The 19950-nt window shown below is 43.1% G+C and overlaps 1 protein-coding gene across 11 annotated transcripts in view; it reads right to left on the minus strand.

The window, feature by feature from the left end:
• The window catches only part of DTNB (dystrobrevin beta), a 155460-nt gene that overhangs the window by 52147 nt on the left and 83363 nt on the right, over positions 1 to 19950 (minus strand). For all 11 annotated transcript variants that reach the window (XR_013814668.1, XM_079792384.1, XM_079792392.1 and 8 more), the window contains exon 10: positions 2659 to 2736. Coding sequence is in view for 10 of the 11 variants with exons in the window: in XM_079792384.1 (XP_079648510.1) it covers positions 2659 to 2736 (78 nt within the window). In the remaining variant the exon portion in view is untranslated. The remainder of the gene's footprint in view (positions 1 to 2658; positions 2737 to 19950) is intronic.

Consider the following 19950-nt stretch of genomic DNA (forward strand, 5'->3'; position numbering starts at 1 on the left):
GGGTGGGGCGGCTGCCCCATCGTCATGGAGACAATCTGAGGCTCTGATACAAACGACCAGCCAGTCCTCTCGTCCCCTTTTGGACCCTAATCCCCAGAACGGACTCTTCCGGGCTCCTCTCACCATCCGCTTAGGCTTTGGATTTTTCCAGTTTGTAAAATCGGTGACCACTCAGCCACCTGCTTCTCTGGTTCCAAAACGTAGCTGCGATAGTCTCCTCGTTCGTTGTTCTTTGTTCTTGTGGGTTTTTGCTTTAAAAAGTCTTGACTGTCATTTTGGTGGCATTCCAAGGAGAAACACAGGCAAATGTGGCTTAACATGCTGTTTCTGTTAATTCCATTTCCCCCTTTCTTTAAATGACAATTATCCTATTTTCAGATTTCCACTTTTGTATGCTGGAGGTTTGGGTGCTTAAAATGTACCATTCAGTCCACGGTAGGAAAGGTTAATGAATCAAAGGAAGACACAGCTAGGCCTGATCTGGACGAGCGGACATAACCCAGGTTTCTGGGACCCACGCTGTCTACAGGAGGTGGTAAGACTCCCAGGAAAGGCGTGCGTGCATTTGCAGACGTGTATGGAAAGCGCTATTATGTGAAGAAGGAAAACTCCGGAAATAGGAGTGTGTGTGGGTGTGTGTACGTGGGCATGGACACACTTTTGCACACATCGGTGTGCTGGGTCGCAAAACGGTGGTCTGTCAACAATGGCAGTAATTTCTCCTTCCCAGGATGACTCTCACCTGTTCTTAACGGTGTAACCCGTCACACACACACAGGACGGGCTGTAATACAATCCTTGGAGCTTTCTCACCCACGGGAGACACACGGCCCTACAAGTGACAATGCTAAGGAGGTGTGTGTGCGAAGCGTCGGCAGTACTGAGAAGTAGCTGCCGCAGGAGGAGCGAAGGAAGACCGAGAGAGGCAGGAGAGGCAGGGCACCCTGGTGGCGTTTCCGTGGCTTCTGTGACCCCTGGACACGTCCTCCCTCCCCTTGTTGCCTTTGTGGGTTTGTGCCTTTCTCTTCCTTGTTACTGGAGTAGGAACACATAATATGAGACCTATCCTCTTACATGTCTAAGGATACAGTAATGTTAACTATTAACTGATATACAGGAAATCATTAGAACTCTTTCATCTTGCTGAGAAGGTAAAAAAAAAAAAAAAGAGAGAGACAGAGAGAGAGAGAGAGAGAGAGAGAGAGAGAGAGAGAGAGAGAGAGAGAGTGTTTATGTTCCAGAACACTGTACCATTCAACTCTGCCCAAAAGAAGTGGGTTGTTTATTCCCCTGCTAGAAGTATTTCAGCAAGGCTGTGGGCAAGCACTCTTACCTGGTCTTGAGTCTCCATGAGAATAACTGTATTATCAGGTCACTCTGATTATTAAATCCCTAAATCCTCTATTCCTGGGTAGTCGTAGGGCTTCCTACTTAGCTTCTTCCTAAGGCTATTTTCCAAACTTGCCTGGTGAAAGAATAACCTGGGATACTTGTTAAAAGTGTAGCTTCTCAGGATCTCAGGATCCGTTGGTCCGGAGGTCCTGAGACGTAGTCCCAGATAGTTGTGTTTTTAATAAGGGACCCAGGTGATTCTTCACAACAAATGTGGGAAACCTTGCTCTAGGAGTTGTGGCCAATGGGAACAAACGTAGCTGATCTTAGGTATTATACAGTAAGTCCTTAACGTGCAGTTCTCGCAACTGCGGGGAAACTATGTACAATGAAACCAATTTTACCATAGGCTGATGGATATAAACAAGACAAGTTCCTACAGCATTTCATCCATGTTATAAGGAAATGACATTGAACGAAATGATGCTATTCGAGGACCTGCTGCTATTATGTATTAAGTCTAAGTATTATTAACCAGGTGACATTTCCATAGCTGAATTACTCCAAAGCAATCAGGACATGTGGTTTTCTTCGGGAAGGAGTTGGAGAGTGAGTCGGAATGCCTTTGTTGTTGTTTTTTCCTTTCTGAGTGATGACTATTAGAAAGAATTCTTTAATGGCTATGCCCCTGAGGGAGTTTCTGCATTGCTCAGGTCAAGGAACAGCTTACATCAAAAAGAAAGTAAGCATTTTATATTCTTTTCAGTGCTGCCTAAGAGAATTCTGGAGAAAATTAAGAAGAGAAAGGAGACACACAGTTCTAGTTCCTTGATGGTCCCTAAGGGTAACTGCTTGTATGACTGAGAGAGGGACTCATGCGTTTCAACTGAAATGTTTATGAATCATATACAGAATGACTTAGGAGAAAATAGGGGATTAATTTAATTTACACAGTCTAATCAGGACACAGAATCCATCCCTGACACTCAAGTGCAAAAGTGTTGAAATTCATGATTATCAAAATGTTGTTTAATGTTTTAAAAAAAAAGATCTCAAACATGTCTCCTTTGTTTTGACACTATGTTCGCTGCTTGTCACAAATGCAGCGTTTCCACCTCAAGGCACCATTCAAAGCAGACTCCTTCAGTTGCTATATGTATGAGTTAGTAGGAAAATAAATAAGTAAAAAGTGAAAAATGACATTAAAAGACCGTGAAAGGAGGAGAAAGCAAGCCAGTCCTCTCTGCCCCGTGGAATCCTCTGCCTCCCAGGCCAGAGCCTGTCCCAAATCCGAGTGGCGACTGCAGCGCACGCCGTGACACATACCTCTTGGTGGGAGTGGGCGCTCCGGAGGACATGTGGCTAACCATGGTGTCATTCATGTTAGACAGAGGGCGAGGAGGGCTGGAAGAAAGGACATTTACACTATATTAATAATTACCAACGGGACTGGGAGGAGCAAGTGAAGGAATGGTAAGGGCGAGAGAACCGACCACCATTCCTGATAAGCACAGTGGGGCCCGCGGGCGTGGGGGCAGAAATAAGCCAACAGCCCCGCCTGCAGCAAATTCAACCAGAGGCTCTCGCAGAGCAGCCAGCGGACACGGGGCTGCGAGGCACCAGGGGAGCTCCTCCCGCCAGGTGCAGCCACAAAGGGCTTCTTGCCTCTGGAGCCATGGCTATTGCTGAATATTCCTCGTGGGAAATCTCTTACTTCCTCTCTGAAATGGAAAGAAGTTCTTTTAGAGAAATTCGTCCATCAGAAACAGGAAAGTAAAGCAGCAAAACCCTTCTCGTATATTTAGGCATTTTGGTACCTATCTCCTGGTTTCTCCTATCTTTCAGAGCTGAGTTAACTGTGTAAAATGTTTTTGTAGGGGTTACACTTAGCAAGTCTTGGTAAATATGAAGCGACCAGAAGCTTTATTGTTTTACAGATTTCACAGTACTTTCATATATACATATTTCAGAGAGGAAGGGAGAGGGAGAGATAGAAACATCAATGATGACAGAGAATCATTGATCAGCTGCCTCCTGCACACCCCCACTGGGGATCAAGCCCCATAGCCTGGGCATGCACTCTTGGCTGGTCTTGAACCTGGGACCCTTCAGTCCACAGGCCGATGCTCTATCCAATGAGCCAAACTGGCTAGGGCTCACAGTACTTTCTAATAAAGGCTCCAGTGACATTTTTTTAGGCAGAGCCAAGGAACCCAGAGGAAAGGTTAAGAGGAATGGATGGGTAGACCTCTACATCTGTCTACCTATCCACTTCATTTTTTAAAAAACCAATCTCATTTCTGGGTAGGGAAGTCTTTTTAATAATTTCCCATTTAATGAAGAGGATCAAAGATAGAAAGTAATTTGCAGGGAACAGATCTAGGCCTCTTGATTTTTCAGCCACAGCACTATGCTCACTGTTACACGTTCTTGCCTGTGTATGACAGGGCCATCAGTCAGACATGCAGAATTAAAGCATGCCTTTATAGGCTAGACTTCACTTCCACATTACTTATCTTACCGCCTGTCTTCCAGACAGATACCCACTTCTGCCCCCACACTTTCAAGTCTATGAACACTGTTGGCTTTGCCGAGTTATAATAAATCAATTGTTTTAGGTTGATTAATAATGGAAATGAACACAGAGATTGGGTTGATTTTAGTCCTAAATTTACATTTTTGCCAGTGGTTCTCTTAAATCAATTGTCCAAATGGAACAAGGAGATAATTCCTATGAAAGAAACAAATCCAGCATCATAGCTTTTCATTCTTGAGGGCACCAGAGGCATTCTGGTCCTGGTAAACAGAATGGACTTTGCTTCTCTGATATACTATTATTAGCAACCCATTTCCAGAATAAGATAAGGACATGTTCATGTTGCTTTCAAAACTAATGCAGTTACCTAGTGTGTACCAGTATTGAAGATACTGTATTCAATTTCCTTTCTGACATTCTCAGAGAAAAAATGACAATAGAAAAATATTTAATTCCTTATACATGGATCCATGTGATAAAATATCATGATTTGTAGCATTTTGTTTGATCTGATGTCTCAAAAGTCTTTAATAAAATAATCATCTCCATCATGTTCAATTATTATGTGATAGCACACATATGAAAGCCTCTTTTCTAATATTCAAAACCAGACAATAATGTAAGCTGTAAGCTATTTGTTAACTGCCCCAAATTTCATACCCCTTCTGAACTTCTAGCATATTTGATAAGGAAATGGGTATGTGTTTGCAGACCAAGATGAAAGAGGCATTTGAAAACATAAAGGGGATCTTTACTACAATATCTACCACTAGACCCATAATTCACTGTGAAAGTCAACAGCTCAGATGTTGTCTTAGGGAATTAATACCCCAAAATGACTTCTGCTTTACGAAGTCTTCACAGTTCCTGTAAGGCAGAGCTGAAAACAATGCTTCTAGGTGTGAAGACAGAAACTTACAAAGCAGAACTGACACCACTCATCGGATCAGTCTGGTTGATCTTCTTTAACATCCAAAACCTATTGAAAAACTTCAATATGTTGCCAGATGTTCGATGTTTGCCTTTGGTGAAGGTCTTAGCAAAGGAGGATCACCTCACCCCATAAAGAAAAATATATTTCCAGGGTGTTAAAGAGCTGATATAAATGCCAAATTATATAAATTAGGACAAAAAATATGGGGTTTATGGAGAGAGAGGATGTTCTAAGCTCAAAATTTGGAGAAAAATTAGGAAGAAAAGACCAACTCATTTGAAGTATTAAAAAAAATCAGGATAGGGAAAAAATACAAATTTGGGGAACTATTTCAACAAATATGACAAAGTAAGAATTAACAATCTTCACACAAATTCATAAAAATTATTAAGATTTCAATTACATAAATGAGCAAAGTGAAAATACACCTTTAAAAAAAGAAGACATTCAGCCCAGCCAGTGTAGCTCAGCGGTTGAGCATGGACCCAGGAACCAAGAGGTCACCGATCCACTTCCGGTGAGGGCACATGCCTGGGTTGCGGGCTCGATCCTCAGTAGGGGCCGATTAATGATGTTTCTATCCCTCTATCCCTCGAAACAACATAAGAGTGTTTTAATTATACAGGTAATTTATTAAAATTACAGACCACTTCCCTTTAAAAAATGTTTTTCCTCTCTTCTCTCTTTCTCAAATAAAGAAAACATTTCAAATCTCTCTACACTATCTCCATTATTAGACTAAGAAATTTGTGTGATTTCTTTATTGTATTTCGAGTACCTGCATATGGAGCAGGCTTTCAAGAAATATCTGTTGATCGTGAGTCAGCACCCTGCTATGTAATACACAGAAGTGTAGAGTGTGTAAGAAGTGATCTTTCTGTTATATTTAGCTTTGCTGAGACTATTCTCTGAGAGTGGAATGGTGACATTATTAGTTGTTATATTTGGTAGGTATATTTGTAGTATTTGCAGTCGTGGCAAGTTTTCATCTGTGACTTAGGAATGGAATCAAGAGTGGAGAGTGTTTCTAATAACAATGGCAATACTGGCTGGGTGCTACATATGTGCCAGACTCAGTCCGAACAATTCCCATGATTCACTCAAACCTCACAACCACCAATAAGGTGGATACTATTATTATCTTTTTTTTTACGGATGGAGACACTAAGGCATGGAGAGAAGTAATGTACCTGAGGTTACAACTAAATTGTGGCTGAAGTAGGATTTGAACCCAGGCAAGATAGCTCTTGAGTCTGTTCTTGATCGTTATGGTGTAGTGTCTCAACTACCTTGGACTGCTGCACTTTTGGAAAAACTTAAGATTGTTTAGTCCATAAATCAATAGCAATAGCGTGATCTAGATAATAGTTTTTGTAAGGTTGTTGCTAGGAAGGTAAAATAAAAGCCCCAGAGTATAGTTTTTGCGTGATTTATTCTTTCCCCTATCACGTCATTAGAACTGTGTTATAAATGCCTGTGTGAACTCAAACCTTTTGCTTGCAGAACTCCCATTCTTAACCACCTTTAGGCTGCCCCAAGGAAAACTAGATAACCCAGAATAAACTGTTTCCTTCCAGGACACCTCCCTAATTTATTACAATGGCTTTAAAATCAAATCTTAATTTCAAAGATCTTTTGGGTTCCTCACCTCAGCCTAACAAAGTATGTAATTTTAAAGAGCAAATTATCTATTTTATCAGCCAGACAATTGATTTTTTTAAAAAACTGTGACACAGGACTAACCCTGAGTGTAATTTCTTGTGTTGGCTTTCTAAGTTGACTTAGATCCAGGGGTAAACACTTTCTGGATAAAACTCTGTGGTTAACCAAGAATGTGAAAGTATAACATTGATGTTGTTTCAACAAAATTTCTACTTAAAAATTGTAAGTGAATAAAGGGCTCCACGAACAAAGCCAGCGCTGAAGGCTGAGTGGGAACGTGAGATCTTGGGCACGTGAGGGTTGTCACTTTTCCATAAGCCCGTTAACAGACCTCTTCTGTATAAAGCCATCCAGATGGGCAGATACCCCTACCCTACACTACACACACACACACACACACACACACACTAGAGGCCCAGTGCATGATTGAATCATGCACGTGTAGGATCCCCTACATGCTTTCGCTTTCGATCACAGGGGAGCTGGGTGCCTGTCCGCTGGTGCACCAGGCCTTTCAGAAGCCTCCGGCGCAGCGAAGGCTTCTGAAAGGCCTGGTGCCTGAGTGGACAGGCACCCAGCTCCCACGCTTTTGCTTTTGATCGCTGGTGCACCAGGCCTTTCAGAAGCCTCCAGAGCGGCGGAGGCTTCTGAAAGGCCTGGTGCCTGAGTAGACAGGCACCCAGCTCCCACGCTTTTGCTTTCGATCGCGGGGGAGCTGGGTGCCTGTCCGCTGGTGCACCAGGCCTTTCAGAAGCCTCCAGCGGGGCTTCTGAAAGGCCTGGTGCCTGAGCAGACAGGCACCCAGCTCCCCCGCTTTTGATGGTCCGCGGTGGGACATGAGCTCGCTGCCCCAGAGGCCCCTTCTGTGCCACAGCACAGCCATGGCACAGACGCTGAGCTCGAGCTGCTGCTGGCGACGCGAGCTCAGCATCCCGCCGGCCCAATCGGCCACCCCGAGTCCTGCCCCCCCGCGCCTCCTGGCCAATCGCGGGCATAGCGAAGGTACAGTCAATTTGCATATTTGTCTATTATTAGGTAGGATATATATGTGTGTGTGTGTGTGTGTGTGTGTGTGTGTGTGTGTGTATATATATGTATATATATATGTATATATATTTTATTGATTTCAGAGAGGATGGGAAAGGGAGGGAGGGAGAGATAGGAACATCAATGATGAGAGAGAACCACCTACCTGCTGCCTCTTGCACACCCCCTACTTGGGATTGAGCCCACAACACAGGCATGTGTCCTGACTGGGAATCAAACCATGACCTCCTGGTTCATAGGCTGACACTCAACCACGGAGGCACACCGGTCAGGCCCTATGCTATACTTTTAAAAGTATTTGCTCATTATCTTGCTCTTCTTCCTAGACTATTTTTTTTTTGGTAGAGGTTAAGATTCTGCAATTCTCTTTGACCTTGACAGCTGCCAATCACATGCTTGGGAACTCTTTACCAGATGTTTTGGTCTGTTTATTACTGTTAGCATAAAAGGGGGACAGATTTTATTATGCCCAATGCCTTCATTTACTTGATTCCTTTTGTGTATTGCCCACAACAATGCTTTACAATGAGGTACTTAAATCATTTTAGCTAAACACATTTAATCACTTAAGATTTTTGCAGCCAACTATTTTGTCTTCAATCCTAGATACCTCTGCTGCTTCTGAAATTAACTTCCCTACTTACCCAAACCTCAATACCTCCAAGGTCTGTCTGTACAGGATTTGCTGATACTTTGCACATATTTCTTTACTTCCCGAACACTGAAGAGGGTTGGGGGAAAAGAGTCACACACTAACATCTGTTGAGTATGAGCACTGCATTAGCATTGAGCTAGGTCCTCAGATACACTGTCTGATTCTTGCTACTACCCATGATGGCATTCCTATTTTACAAATAAAGAAATGAAGGCCAAAGAGGACAATGAAGATCAAGGTCACGAAGCTAGTAAGTGGCAGAACCAGTCCACTTTCATCTGGTTCTAAAGCTACTGAAAAGATCAAGTCCACAGGGTCACCATCCTAACCCAGGCATCTCTATTATCCAAATTTTTCAGATTGGAGTTTTCAGGGAAGAGTAAATTCTCAAGTTTGAGAACCATTGCCCACTTTAGAACCACTGGCTTCAAGTCTAACGTGAACTGGCCTGGGGGAGGAGAGGAATGCACTTGGTATCATAATTAAATTCACAGCTAAGCTTCAGGAAAGGCGAGGTGCAGCGGGCTTCCAGGCCCCTGGACGGTCGCCAGGACACCGGCGCTGGCTGTTGTTTTTGCTGAGATCTCATTTTGGGTTCGAGTCGATACAGATCTCACAGCTTTATACGCGGAGCAAGAAACAGCCCCTGCCTAACACACTGCAGCTTCACCACTGCAGGAAAAAACCTCCTCCTCACTCCAGTCTGAAGGTGCCAGAGAACACTCAGATCCGCTTGGAGTCGTCGGCCCACTCGGCTAGACCGAGGGCCCGCTTCTGTGGCTGGCAATCCTCTTAGCAAAACATGGTCAGGGCGGAGGGAGGACCAAGTCTCCAAAGAAGAGGGTACTGTTCCCGGGAGAAAGGCTGCAGAGAGCGACTGGGATCCAGGCCCTGCTGGGCCTCTGCTGGATGACCAGCCGGGGTGCATACAGGCTTAGAACAAAGGTTTCTCTCTTCAGCGCTGTTTCCCTTCTTAGTCACTTCCCTCCAGAATGAGTAGCCTATAAACCCAGTCACAGATCCCGACACGGACGCTCTCAACGATCTGATAAGAAAGCCAGCTTATCTAATTATGCCATTATGATGAAGATGCATGGGATGCAGATGGATCTGTAATCATGGCACACTGCAGCTCTGGTGAAATATCACGGAGGGCAGATTCTGAGTTACCTTTCATCTACATAATTCTATTAGTCCCTCAAAAGACACCCCGCCTCTGGACAAGAGGTATGACAACTGTGGACCATTTTTATCCTCCTCGAGTCGTGTGATGTTTTGTTTTTTATTTATTCCTGTGTACCAGACCAACCATCTCCTGTCACTCCAGTAGTTCATCGTTATCGGACAAAGCCAAAAAATTAAACAAACGGGCAAACAAAACTGCCTTTTGGAAAACCATAAGGTAAAAAAGATAAATAAATAACAAAATAGTACCGTAAATGTAGATCAACACCATGTTACATATTGACAATGAGGTTTCTCAGACTACCAAGGAAGTACGTTTTACGTTATTGGCCATTTACAATGAATTAATCAACAGAAAAGATTTAAAAATTCCAAAAAGGAACTACTAATCATGTGGCAATTAACTCATTAATGTAAAAAAGACCTATTAATAGGCAGACATGTCTCACTTCCTGTTTCTTGCAGTTTAAGAGAGCCATTTGTGGTGTTAAGGCTTATAATGAAGTATTTCTCTGGAAGGAAAGGTTTACCACAATCGCATTCTTATGCAGAAGATTCACCATGAAACAGCACCTAGAGACACTCAGAGGAACCCAGGTTTCTCACTCTAGCTCTAAAAAAAGGGTAGAATTGTACAGTGAGCCAGTTATTTGCAAATTATTTAGTAGCATCACTCAGTGTAATATTATAATATCGAAAAAACAGGCAAAGGGCCTTACAAAACAGATACAAGTCAACAGGAATGTACTGTTTCATTTTAAAAGCCTGCCCACGGTGAATAATCCCTCTGTTCTCCTTGCTCGTTAAACTTAGAGAGGAAGTTGTCAATACTTTATATTGACACTGACTCCCCTGGGTTTCTAGAAAGATGAGAGAAGATGACAACGTAAATATTTCAATAAGTCACTGCTCACGGAGAGGTCAATGAAATGAAGGATGCAATGTCATTTTCTGACCCGTTTATATGGTCAGTACTGAAACTTGTTTTTAAAAAAAAAAAATGGAAACAAACACATTATTAGAGAAAACAAGCTGACTCTCATGTTTCATACCATTAGCCACACAGAAAAAGGTACAGTGGAATTTTTAAAAACAATTGCCTGAGAAATTCCAGGGGCTCTAGAATCCTACCCAAAAATAAATAAATAAATAAACACAATCATCATTAGCCCAGCAGCTCAAGCAGTAACAACATAAAGACATGAAACGCTACCAAACCTTTACATTCTGTAGCAAGTGCTTCTTCTTTCTCTACGTATCTGGCCTCTAGTGCATTACACTGCTATTGTCTCTAAGGCAACAGAACAATCACATGACGAAGAGTCTTCTCCACGAGGTAGTTTATCCTACAGAGCATTCTGGGAAAGGGCAGGTATGAGGGAACAACGGATTAGAAGGAAGCACACGCCTGCACTCCGTCAGCCAGTCCATCGAGCGGTCGAAGGCAGCCAATTACAGGAAGGCAGATGCAGCAAGCAGAGCAGGCACCACTCCTCAGAAGCTTAAACATGAAACACACCCTCTTGCACTAGAATCCAGTGGCCCAGTTACCTGGGACGGCAATTCCGTTCTGGTGGGGACTTTCGGGAGCACCCCACCTCCTCTCCCAGGGCCTCTCCTAATTGCCAACTGCTCGATAAGAAAACACCTGCACTACTGTCTGCCAGGTAGGGAGCGACTGGGACGTACGTTGGGAGGGGTAGTAAGGCTTGATTTTTTGTTGTTGAAGAGGAGTTCATGAAAATGCAAGCAGAGTGAAGAAGAAAAAAATAGGGCAGTGGTGGGTGCCTACCCCTTTGTTGCAAAGAGCTCCTTAATTCATGAAGGCAGTTCACCAGGGGGCGGCTGAAACAGACAGCCAGACAGTGTGCACTGCTGAGTGGGATTTCAGGGACCTCTCGCAGGGCATCCACAGGATGAGAATGCCCCTGACACTCGGAGTCATCCTGTGGCCTCTTATCTATTTCATAGAGGCCCAGTGCACGAATCCGTGCACCAGTGGGGTCCCTTGGCCTGGCCTGCAGGATAGGACTGAAACCGGCTCTCCGACATCCCCTGAGGGGTTCCGGGTTGCGAGAGGGCAAAGACCAGGCCGAGGGACCCCACCGGTTGGCCAGCCAGGGAGGAACCGAGGGAGGGCTCCAGGGCGTGTCTGGCCCATCTCTCTCAGTTCTGATCAGCCGGACCCCAGCAGCAAGCTAACCTACCAATCAGGGTGTCTGCCCCCTGGTGGTCAGTGCATGTCATAGAGAGCGGTTGAGTGGCCTTAGCATATCATTAGCATATTACGCTTTGATTGGTTGAACGGCCCTCTGGACAACGGGACACTTAGCATATTAGGCTTTTATTATATAGGATCTACATCAGTAGCTCTTAAATCTATCTGCTCCTGGTCTCCAGCTCCACTGCCATCAACACATTTCAGCCTGCCTTCTGCTAGTGTAGCAAATAATGCAAGTTTTCGACTAGTCCAGTGTCCAGAGAACCTTTCCATTGTTACTGGTCTGATTTCTTACGGCCACAATTGCTTTCCTAAGCACGGCTCTCCTGTCACCATTGTGCCCCATACCATCAATTCTCTACCAGTCTCCCAAATTAAGACTAACAGCTTCCTCTCTGTGGTCACTGCCTACACACTGCAGCCTCGGTTTCCCACTCTGTCTTAATGTTTGCAACTTCCTGATACTTTCTAAGTGTTCTGGGCAAATATGCGACTCTGTTCAAACACAGGCCCTTGGACTTTTCTGCCACAGTAAAACAAAACAAGACAAAAATGGCAAAGGATATCTAAATATTTACACTAAAAATAGGGGAAGTCTAAGTGAAACCCAGACTAACAACCCAAGGGTCAGCAAAAGAATACTACCAATTGCTTAGATAAATGAGAGGTGAAAAAGACAACCCAACCAATCGGACAGCTAACTAGTTAATATACACACGTTGACATCAATGATAAAAAGCTACAGAATAAAATACTAGATGCAGGTGTTAGGATGCTTGGCAGAAAATGAAAGAGTTGATTTATATGACATTGGAAATACAGTAAAAACAAAATAGCGGCGGGATAATATCTTTCAAGGCGACAAACCCGAAGGATATTGGGGGGTGGGGGGGGAGCAGAGCAGAGAATGTGAAGGGCAATGTAAACAATAATGGGAAAAATTAATTTCATGGAAAAACCCCTACAGGACACTTGAGACTGAAATACCTCCCTTTTATGATAAAAACACATCAAAGGGGACGAAGAGGCAGCGGAGAGGGAAAGGACACGGGTTGGGAGAATCGGGGTCCTGTTCCAGTCCTGGTACTGAGCAGATGACGTGGCCTGGACAAAGAAGCCCTTTGTGCCCCAGCTGAACGGACCTGTGAGGGGAAGAGGGCCCGTTCTAGAACAGTGGTTTTCACATGTTGTTCCCGGGCATCAAAGGATTCCACGGATTGCTTCAGTGACCACAGAGGAGAGCAGGCCCATCAGGCCCGGCCTCCTTCCAGGGAGAGCGGCTCCACGTCTACTCCGCTCTACACAGCTTCACAGAGCACCGCGTTCCACGGCCGCTCGAACGCGTCTGAAAACACCTTTCGTTACCACAGCCTTTAAATCGGCGGTCTCTACCTTCCTTACGCACCATGCCTGGTTCTTCTCTTGTATGGTCCTTTCACAGTTTGCAGTTACATACAATTAGTGTTTGCTTTTTAACTGGTCTCACTCAAGAGGCTGTGAGCTTCATGAAGGCAGAGCACATGGGTTTATTCTACCACTGTGTTCACACGTGTACCCACATCGTAACAGCACACAGTGGGTGCTCAGCAATTATTGATTCAGTAATGAAATTTTATGAATTTATTTCCCATTCCAATCCATTTAAAAGTGCAAACTGGGAAAGGGCTCACCCGAGCTGAATTTTAAATGGAAAAGATGGCCTCGCAAGGAATTCTAAGGAAGACAGCTAACAGGCCATTTGGGGTGGCCAACATTCTTGAGTGGGAGGGGTAATGATGGCCGAATAACATTCTCAGGAAGATACCTGGACACACGACAGCAACGGTACTTCTCAGAGGGGCCAAATGCATCCGGCCAACTCTGCCTGTAAAATCAGTCTTGGTATTTCATTTCTGGACCAAAAGAATCTAAAAGAACTTTTAAATGCCCTAACACATTAGGAAGTTTGCCAAGGGGATAAAAAAAACCACACACCCCATTTCACTGAATGTCTATCGAAGTCTCTGCGAAAAAGGCCCCCCAGAGACCTTTGGAGACAGTGCTGTGACAGTGAATTTTAAATCAGTTGGAGAAGCGGTTGAGGAACTTCTGGTTCAAGGTGGCAGACTGAGCACATGCTAAGAGCTCACCCTCCTGTACAAAGAAAAATGATTTAAAGTTATAAAAATAAGACAAGACATGCATAGCGAGAATTAAAACAAAAAGGCTTAACTCTCTTTAAGCCTAATAAAATAAAGAAGCATTTATTCCCGCACCCCAAGGAAGAAAATCAACAAGAAACCATCGTGGTGTCCAGGGCCGTGCTGAGCTGCCATGAATCAAACACCAGGGCCGCCTTTGGGGAGGCTGGGACTTAATCACACACCCCCCAAACACCCAGAGAAAACAGAGCATCTAAAAAACTCTTTAAAATGAGCGTACTCAATATCCTCAGACACCTAAAGGACAGACTAGCATCCATAAAATGTTCTGAAAAATAACTAGGGATTGAAAAAATGAAAAATATAATTATTGAGATTTTAAAAACTTACAGATATGCTGAATATAAGACTAAATACAACTGAAGATTGATAGCACATTTTGTTTTAGTTAAGACACTTGAGCGCTAAACTCTGTTTTAAAGTTTATGTCTCAGAGTTCCAGAGAGACCAGAGGGATTGGAGAAGAGGCAATGGCATCTGAAACAGATAATGGCTGAGAATGTTTCAGAACTGATGAATGACACGAGCCTCCAGAGAGGAAGAATCTTCTGAATATTAAAACAAACTAAACAGAACAACAACAAAAAAGCTCACATCCAGACAGATTATAGTAAAACTTCAGATTACCAGTGTTATAAAGAAAATCCTAAAAGTTACCAGCAAAATATGAGAAATTCAACAGAAAGAAGGGAGAATCAGATTGTTATTAGCAAATTGGTTACAAGATAATAGAGGAATAATATCTTCAAAGAATGAAGAGAAAACAACTTTTGCTAGACTTTAAATCCAGCTCAATTATCATTCAGTAGTGAGGGTGGATAACAATTAGGCAAGAAAAAGAAGTAAAAGACATCCAAATTGTAAAGGAAGTAAAACTATATCTGTTTACAGGTAATGTGATTGCATATATAGAAAACCCTAGAGCTAATAACAAAGCTGCAAGACTCAAAGGCAATATAAACAAAACAGTTGTATTTCTACTTACTAGCAATGAACAATCTGAAATAAAATTAAGAAAACAATCCTACCTAAGAATAGAGTAATATGCAAATTGACCGTACCTTTGCTATGCCCACAAGCCACGCCCACCAGCCAATCAGAGCGAGTATGCAAATAAACCCAACCAAGATGGCTACAGCCACAGAGAGCAAGGTTTCCCAGGCAACAGAGGAAGCCAAGCTTTCCACCTGCCCTTGCCTGGCCTAAGCCTCCACTCAAGCTACAAAGTTTCAATTATAGAAGGTAAACAAATCGAAACAGAAATGGCGGCAGCCACGGAGCTGGAAAGAGCAGGCCAGGGTTGTCCCTGGCAACAGAGGAAGCAAAGCTTCTGCAGCCCTGGCTGGCCTAGGCCTCCACTCCAGGCTACAAAGTTTCAATTATAGAAGGTGAATTAACCCCAACAGAAATGGCTGCCGGCCACGGAAGCAAGCAGGAGGCTTGGCTCCGCTCCAGGATACAAAGTTTCAATTGTAGAAGGTAAATAAATTCCAGATACCAGGGCCTCCGCTTGGGTCGCCAGGGGGTGTGGCTGGCCTGCAAACCATCACAGGCCCCTTGCTCAGGCCGCCCCACGCTCCAAGGGAACCCCCATCCTGATCCAGGACACCTTTCAGGGCAAACCAGCTGACTCCCACACGTGCACCAGGCCTCTATTCTATCTAATAAAAGAGTAATATGCAGATTGACCATCACTCCAACACACAATATGGCTGCCCCCATGTGGTCAAAGATCCTGCCCCCATGTGGACACAAGATGGCCACCACAAGATGGCCAGCAGGGGACGGCAGTTGGGAGGGACCAGATCTGCAAGGGAGGGCAGTTGGGGGTGATCAAGCCAGCAGGGGAGGGCAGTTAGGGGTGACCAGGCCGGCAGAGGAGGAAAGTTGGGGGCAAACAGGCTGGCAGGGGAGCAGTTAGGCATCAATCAGGGGAGTGGTTAGGGGGTGATCAGGCTGGCAGGCAGAAGCGGTTAGGGGCAGTCAGGAAGGCAGGAGGCGAGCAGTTGGGAGCCAGCAGTCCTGGATTGGGAGAGGGATGTCCAACTGCCCTCAAGAGGTCCCAGATTGGAGAGGGTGCAGGCTGGGCTGAGGGACACCCCCCTCCATGCACAAATTTCGTGCACCGGGCCTCTAGTTTCATTTATAATACCATCAAAAAGAATAAAATGCTTAGAAATAAATCCAATCAGGAAAATGCAAGATTTGTACACTGAAAATTACAAAACATCACTGAAAAAAAATTAAAGGCCTAAATAAGTGGAAACACATTCTATGTTCATGGAATGGAAGGCTTAATATTATTGAAATAGTGGTAATCTCCCAAACTGATCTACAGATTCCCTGCAATCCCTATAAAATTATAGCTGCCTTTTTTTTGCAGAACATGACAAGTTGATTCTAAATTCATACTGAAATGCAAGACACACAGAACATCCAAAACAATCTTCAAAAAGAACAAAGCTGGAGGATACATACTTCCGGGTTTCAGACCTACTACAAACCTTTCCAAGGAGTCTAGTTTGCTTTGTGTTACGTAAAAGGTTCAGAGCTATTCATACATTATCCGTTACTCTCTCTAGCTTCACAGAAATCCCTAATTAATATCTGAAATTAGTGGCTCTGAAAGAGTGTCTCAGTCTAAACACTGTGTAAGAATTGATCAATAGATTCTGAAGTCTTTCACAGCAACTATCTAACTGGTGTTCCTGCCACGCCTGGAGCTCCATCCGCAGCCACGCCTCTCTGTTCACCGTGGCGCTGGAATGCCCGGAGTAGAAGTACAGCTGACAGTGGTCCTCTCACCGCTTCTCCACTCTTCACTGTTCTCCTGTCCCCATACAAAGCTGGGGGAAATGACAAATGGACGCAGTCCCAGAAAGCTAGCGGATGCTGCTGTACACTGTAAGCTGAAAGCGACTTTGATGATGTATTAGGAGGGGTCTAGAGTATTTTTCATGTCAAAGATGGTAAACTCTTGGATCCACTAGTACTGTTTCATTTAACTTACCCCAGTGCACCTACATCTGACTTCCTTCATTTAAGTTGGCATGGTCAAGTTCATTTTTGGAGATCCTTTCCTGGGAAAAATCATCTTATATTTGGGGTTGCTTCCCCTATTTTTAAAAAGGAAAGAATATATAAAAGCTTGCGGCCATTTGTACTTATATTTATCCTATTTCTCTCCTTCCTTTGTTGCTACTTAAAACATTTAAGAGATAACAATAAGTCAGGGGTGTAAGGCACACAAAATCATTTGATCCGGCCCGGCCAAGACATTCGGGTGAGTTAATTAAATGTTTGACCAAATATAGCAGGCTAATTTTTAAGTTGATAATTTTGTATGGCCCACAATAATGTTATAAATATCCCAATGGCCCTTGGCAGAAAAAGGGTTCCCCACCCCTGCAATAAATTAAAAATATAACTTTTTTCACTTTCATGACTCAGTGTCATCCAAACTCTTTAAATGCATCTTTGTCATCACTGTCTTTATCGAAACTAAAGGTTCTCTGAGTCATCACACAGTCCTCCAGAGGATATGATGGTCATTTCTGTCCAAACTACTTCCAAACAATGCCTCTGTAGCTAATGTCTCAATGGAAAATTTACCACAAGCTTCTCCCGTTATATGAAGGCAGCTGGCATTTTCATCTGTAATCACTTAATGCATTTTTATTTTTAAAATTGAATTTAATCTTTTCTACACACGTAATTAATAAGCTTGATCTAATGGGAATATAAGGAACACTGCACTCAATAATCTGAGAATCTTTTTAAACATACAGAGAATGTTTAGAAAAATTGTTCAGACACTAGGGCCGAAAAAGAAATCTCAGCTCTATCAGGATATTCAATATTATCAGAAAACATCAAATACCCCCCGAAAGTCTTAGGTGAATATTAGGGAAACAACTGAAATCAACTAACTGAACAATCATTTAAAGAAGACACTAAATAACAGGGTTTGATCTTTACATGTTTTCTCTATCTAAACATCATCTCTAAGTTGCCAATATTTCCAAGCTGCACATGTCCCATGAACGCCTTCCAGATTTATATTTGAGCATAAAAAATAAAACAAAACAAAACAAAAAAAAAACTCAACAGGTCCAAAATGGAGCTCTCATTCTACCCAAACTATAGATTTCCCCATCTCTATCGTTCCAGCCATTCAGGCTAAACTGACTTCTCTTTTTCTCTAATATTCCACATCCAATCTGCCAGCAAGATTTTTATCCTTCCATTTTATACCAGTTTTATATTTTTAAGCTCTCAGAAGGGCTGAGATCACACAGACAACATCAATCACAGTTTAATCAATTTCCCAAAATGAAGACGTTAAATATTCATCTCAAGAAATTCTATGGAGAAGCTCTTAATAAGAATGTTTTTCTCCCTGGCCAGTGTGGCTCAGTGGTTGAGTGTCGGCCTATGAACCAGGAGGTCATGGTTTCCTGGTCAAGGCACATGCTTGGGTTGTGGGCTTGATCCCCAGTGTGGGGCATGCAGGAGGCGGCAGATCAATGATTCCCTCTCATCATTGATGTTTCTATCTCTCTCTCCCTCTCCCTTCCTCTCTGAAATCAAAAATTTTTTTTTAAATAATGTTTTTCTTATGATAAACTGGACACTGGAAATAAGTGAAAGATAGCAGCAGGGCTTATAGAGAATTAAACATGAGTTGGTGACAACTTGGAAGAAATGACTAAAGAGGATAAAGAAGTCATTTCAATTCCAAAAAGAATTCTGCTTAAAAAGTGAAAAACTAAGAAAGAAGATTATTCAATACAATTTAGCAGACTATCTCCTTGAATTCATGCTTGGAGGCAAGGTATTCAGTTTTATCCATAAGATGGTCCCATTAACATTATCCAAAAGGGAAAAAATAAGTAAGACAAAAGGGAAAGGTTACTTTACCAAAGGAGAAGATAGCTTATTTTGATCTAGAATATTTTTAAGTTGTAATATAAGAATTTTGCCCCAAAAGCTCATTTTGAAAAAAATACAGTTTTTACAATGTGAATGTCTTCTCTTTGATTGCCTTCCAAAGCTTTAGTAAGATCAGCGAAATCATATCAAATAAACAAGCAAGGCCCTATGATGTGACCTTGAAAAGAGGGACTACATGAAAATCGCCAAATGTGATGTAATTCAACTAGAATTTACCACTGTGCTCCATGCTCTGGAAGCACCAGTCAGTAGAGGTTGGTCCCACAAATATCTAGAATATGCCAGGCACTAAGAACACACAGTCGCAGGCCTTAAGAAGCTGATGTTGCAAAGGACATCTTCAGGATGTCCAGGTCCGATACGTACTTAAGAAGTCCTTACAGAAGGAGACAGCCTTTCACTGGGTGCCCAAATGACGGACAAACCAACAAGAGCCAAATGAATTTAGGGAAGCAAAGAAAAGATCCATATGAGTTAGCTGCTTCTAGGTTTCTAAGGTTTTATGGATAGAACAGAATTTAAGCTTGGCGTGTGGATATACAAAACGTGGAGTCTAAAAGAAGCAAGAAGGGCATTCAGGAAAAGGGGTAGTTGGGCTAGGGCCGTGGTCGGCAAACTGCGGCTCACGAGCCACATGCGGCTCTTTGGCCCCTTGAATGTGGCTCTTCCACAAAATACCACGGCCTGGGCGAGTCTATTTTGAAGAAGTGGCGTTAGAAGAAGTTTAAGTTTAAAAAATGTGGCTCTCAAAAGAAATTTCCATCGTTGTACTGTTGATATTTGGCTCTGTTGACTAATGAGTTTGCCGACCAGTGGCTAGGACCTCATGAGCTAGCTCAGAGGGGCAGGAAGGGATATAAAAGTTTTAAAGGGGAGAAAGGAGGCAGTTCTAACCAGAGCCGAAGCTTTGTACTACATAAATTTAGCAGCAGAAGATATGATTCAAAAGGTAAGGTGGGTCCCAGATACACAGGGCCTTGAATTCCAGCAAGAGGAGTGCCTCCTTAATTCTATAGGCAGTGAAGTGTTGTGGAGTTTTGAACAGGGAAGTAATATGACAAAGGCAGTGATTCAAGAAGATTAATTTGGTATAAATATGTAGACAGATTTGACATTTAAGAATAAAAGGACAAATTCAGTAGGTGGTAAACTCAGCTGGGCAATATAAAACCTGTAAAGGTACTAAGAAATATTCAGATTATTCTTAATTGGAACGAGATCACA

This window comes from Cnephaeus nilssonii (assembly GCF_951640355.1).
Source record: "Cnephaeus nilssonii genome assembly, chromosome: 15".
In the NCBI taxonomy this organism is placed as follows: domain Eukaryota; kingdom Metazoa; phylum Chordata; class Mammalia; order Chiroptera; family Vespertilionidae; genus Cnephaeus; species Cnephaeus nilssonii.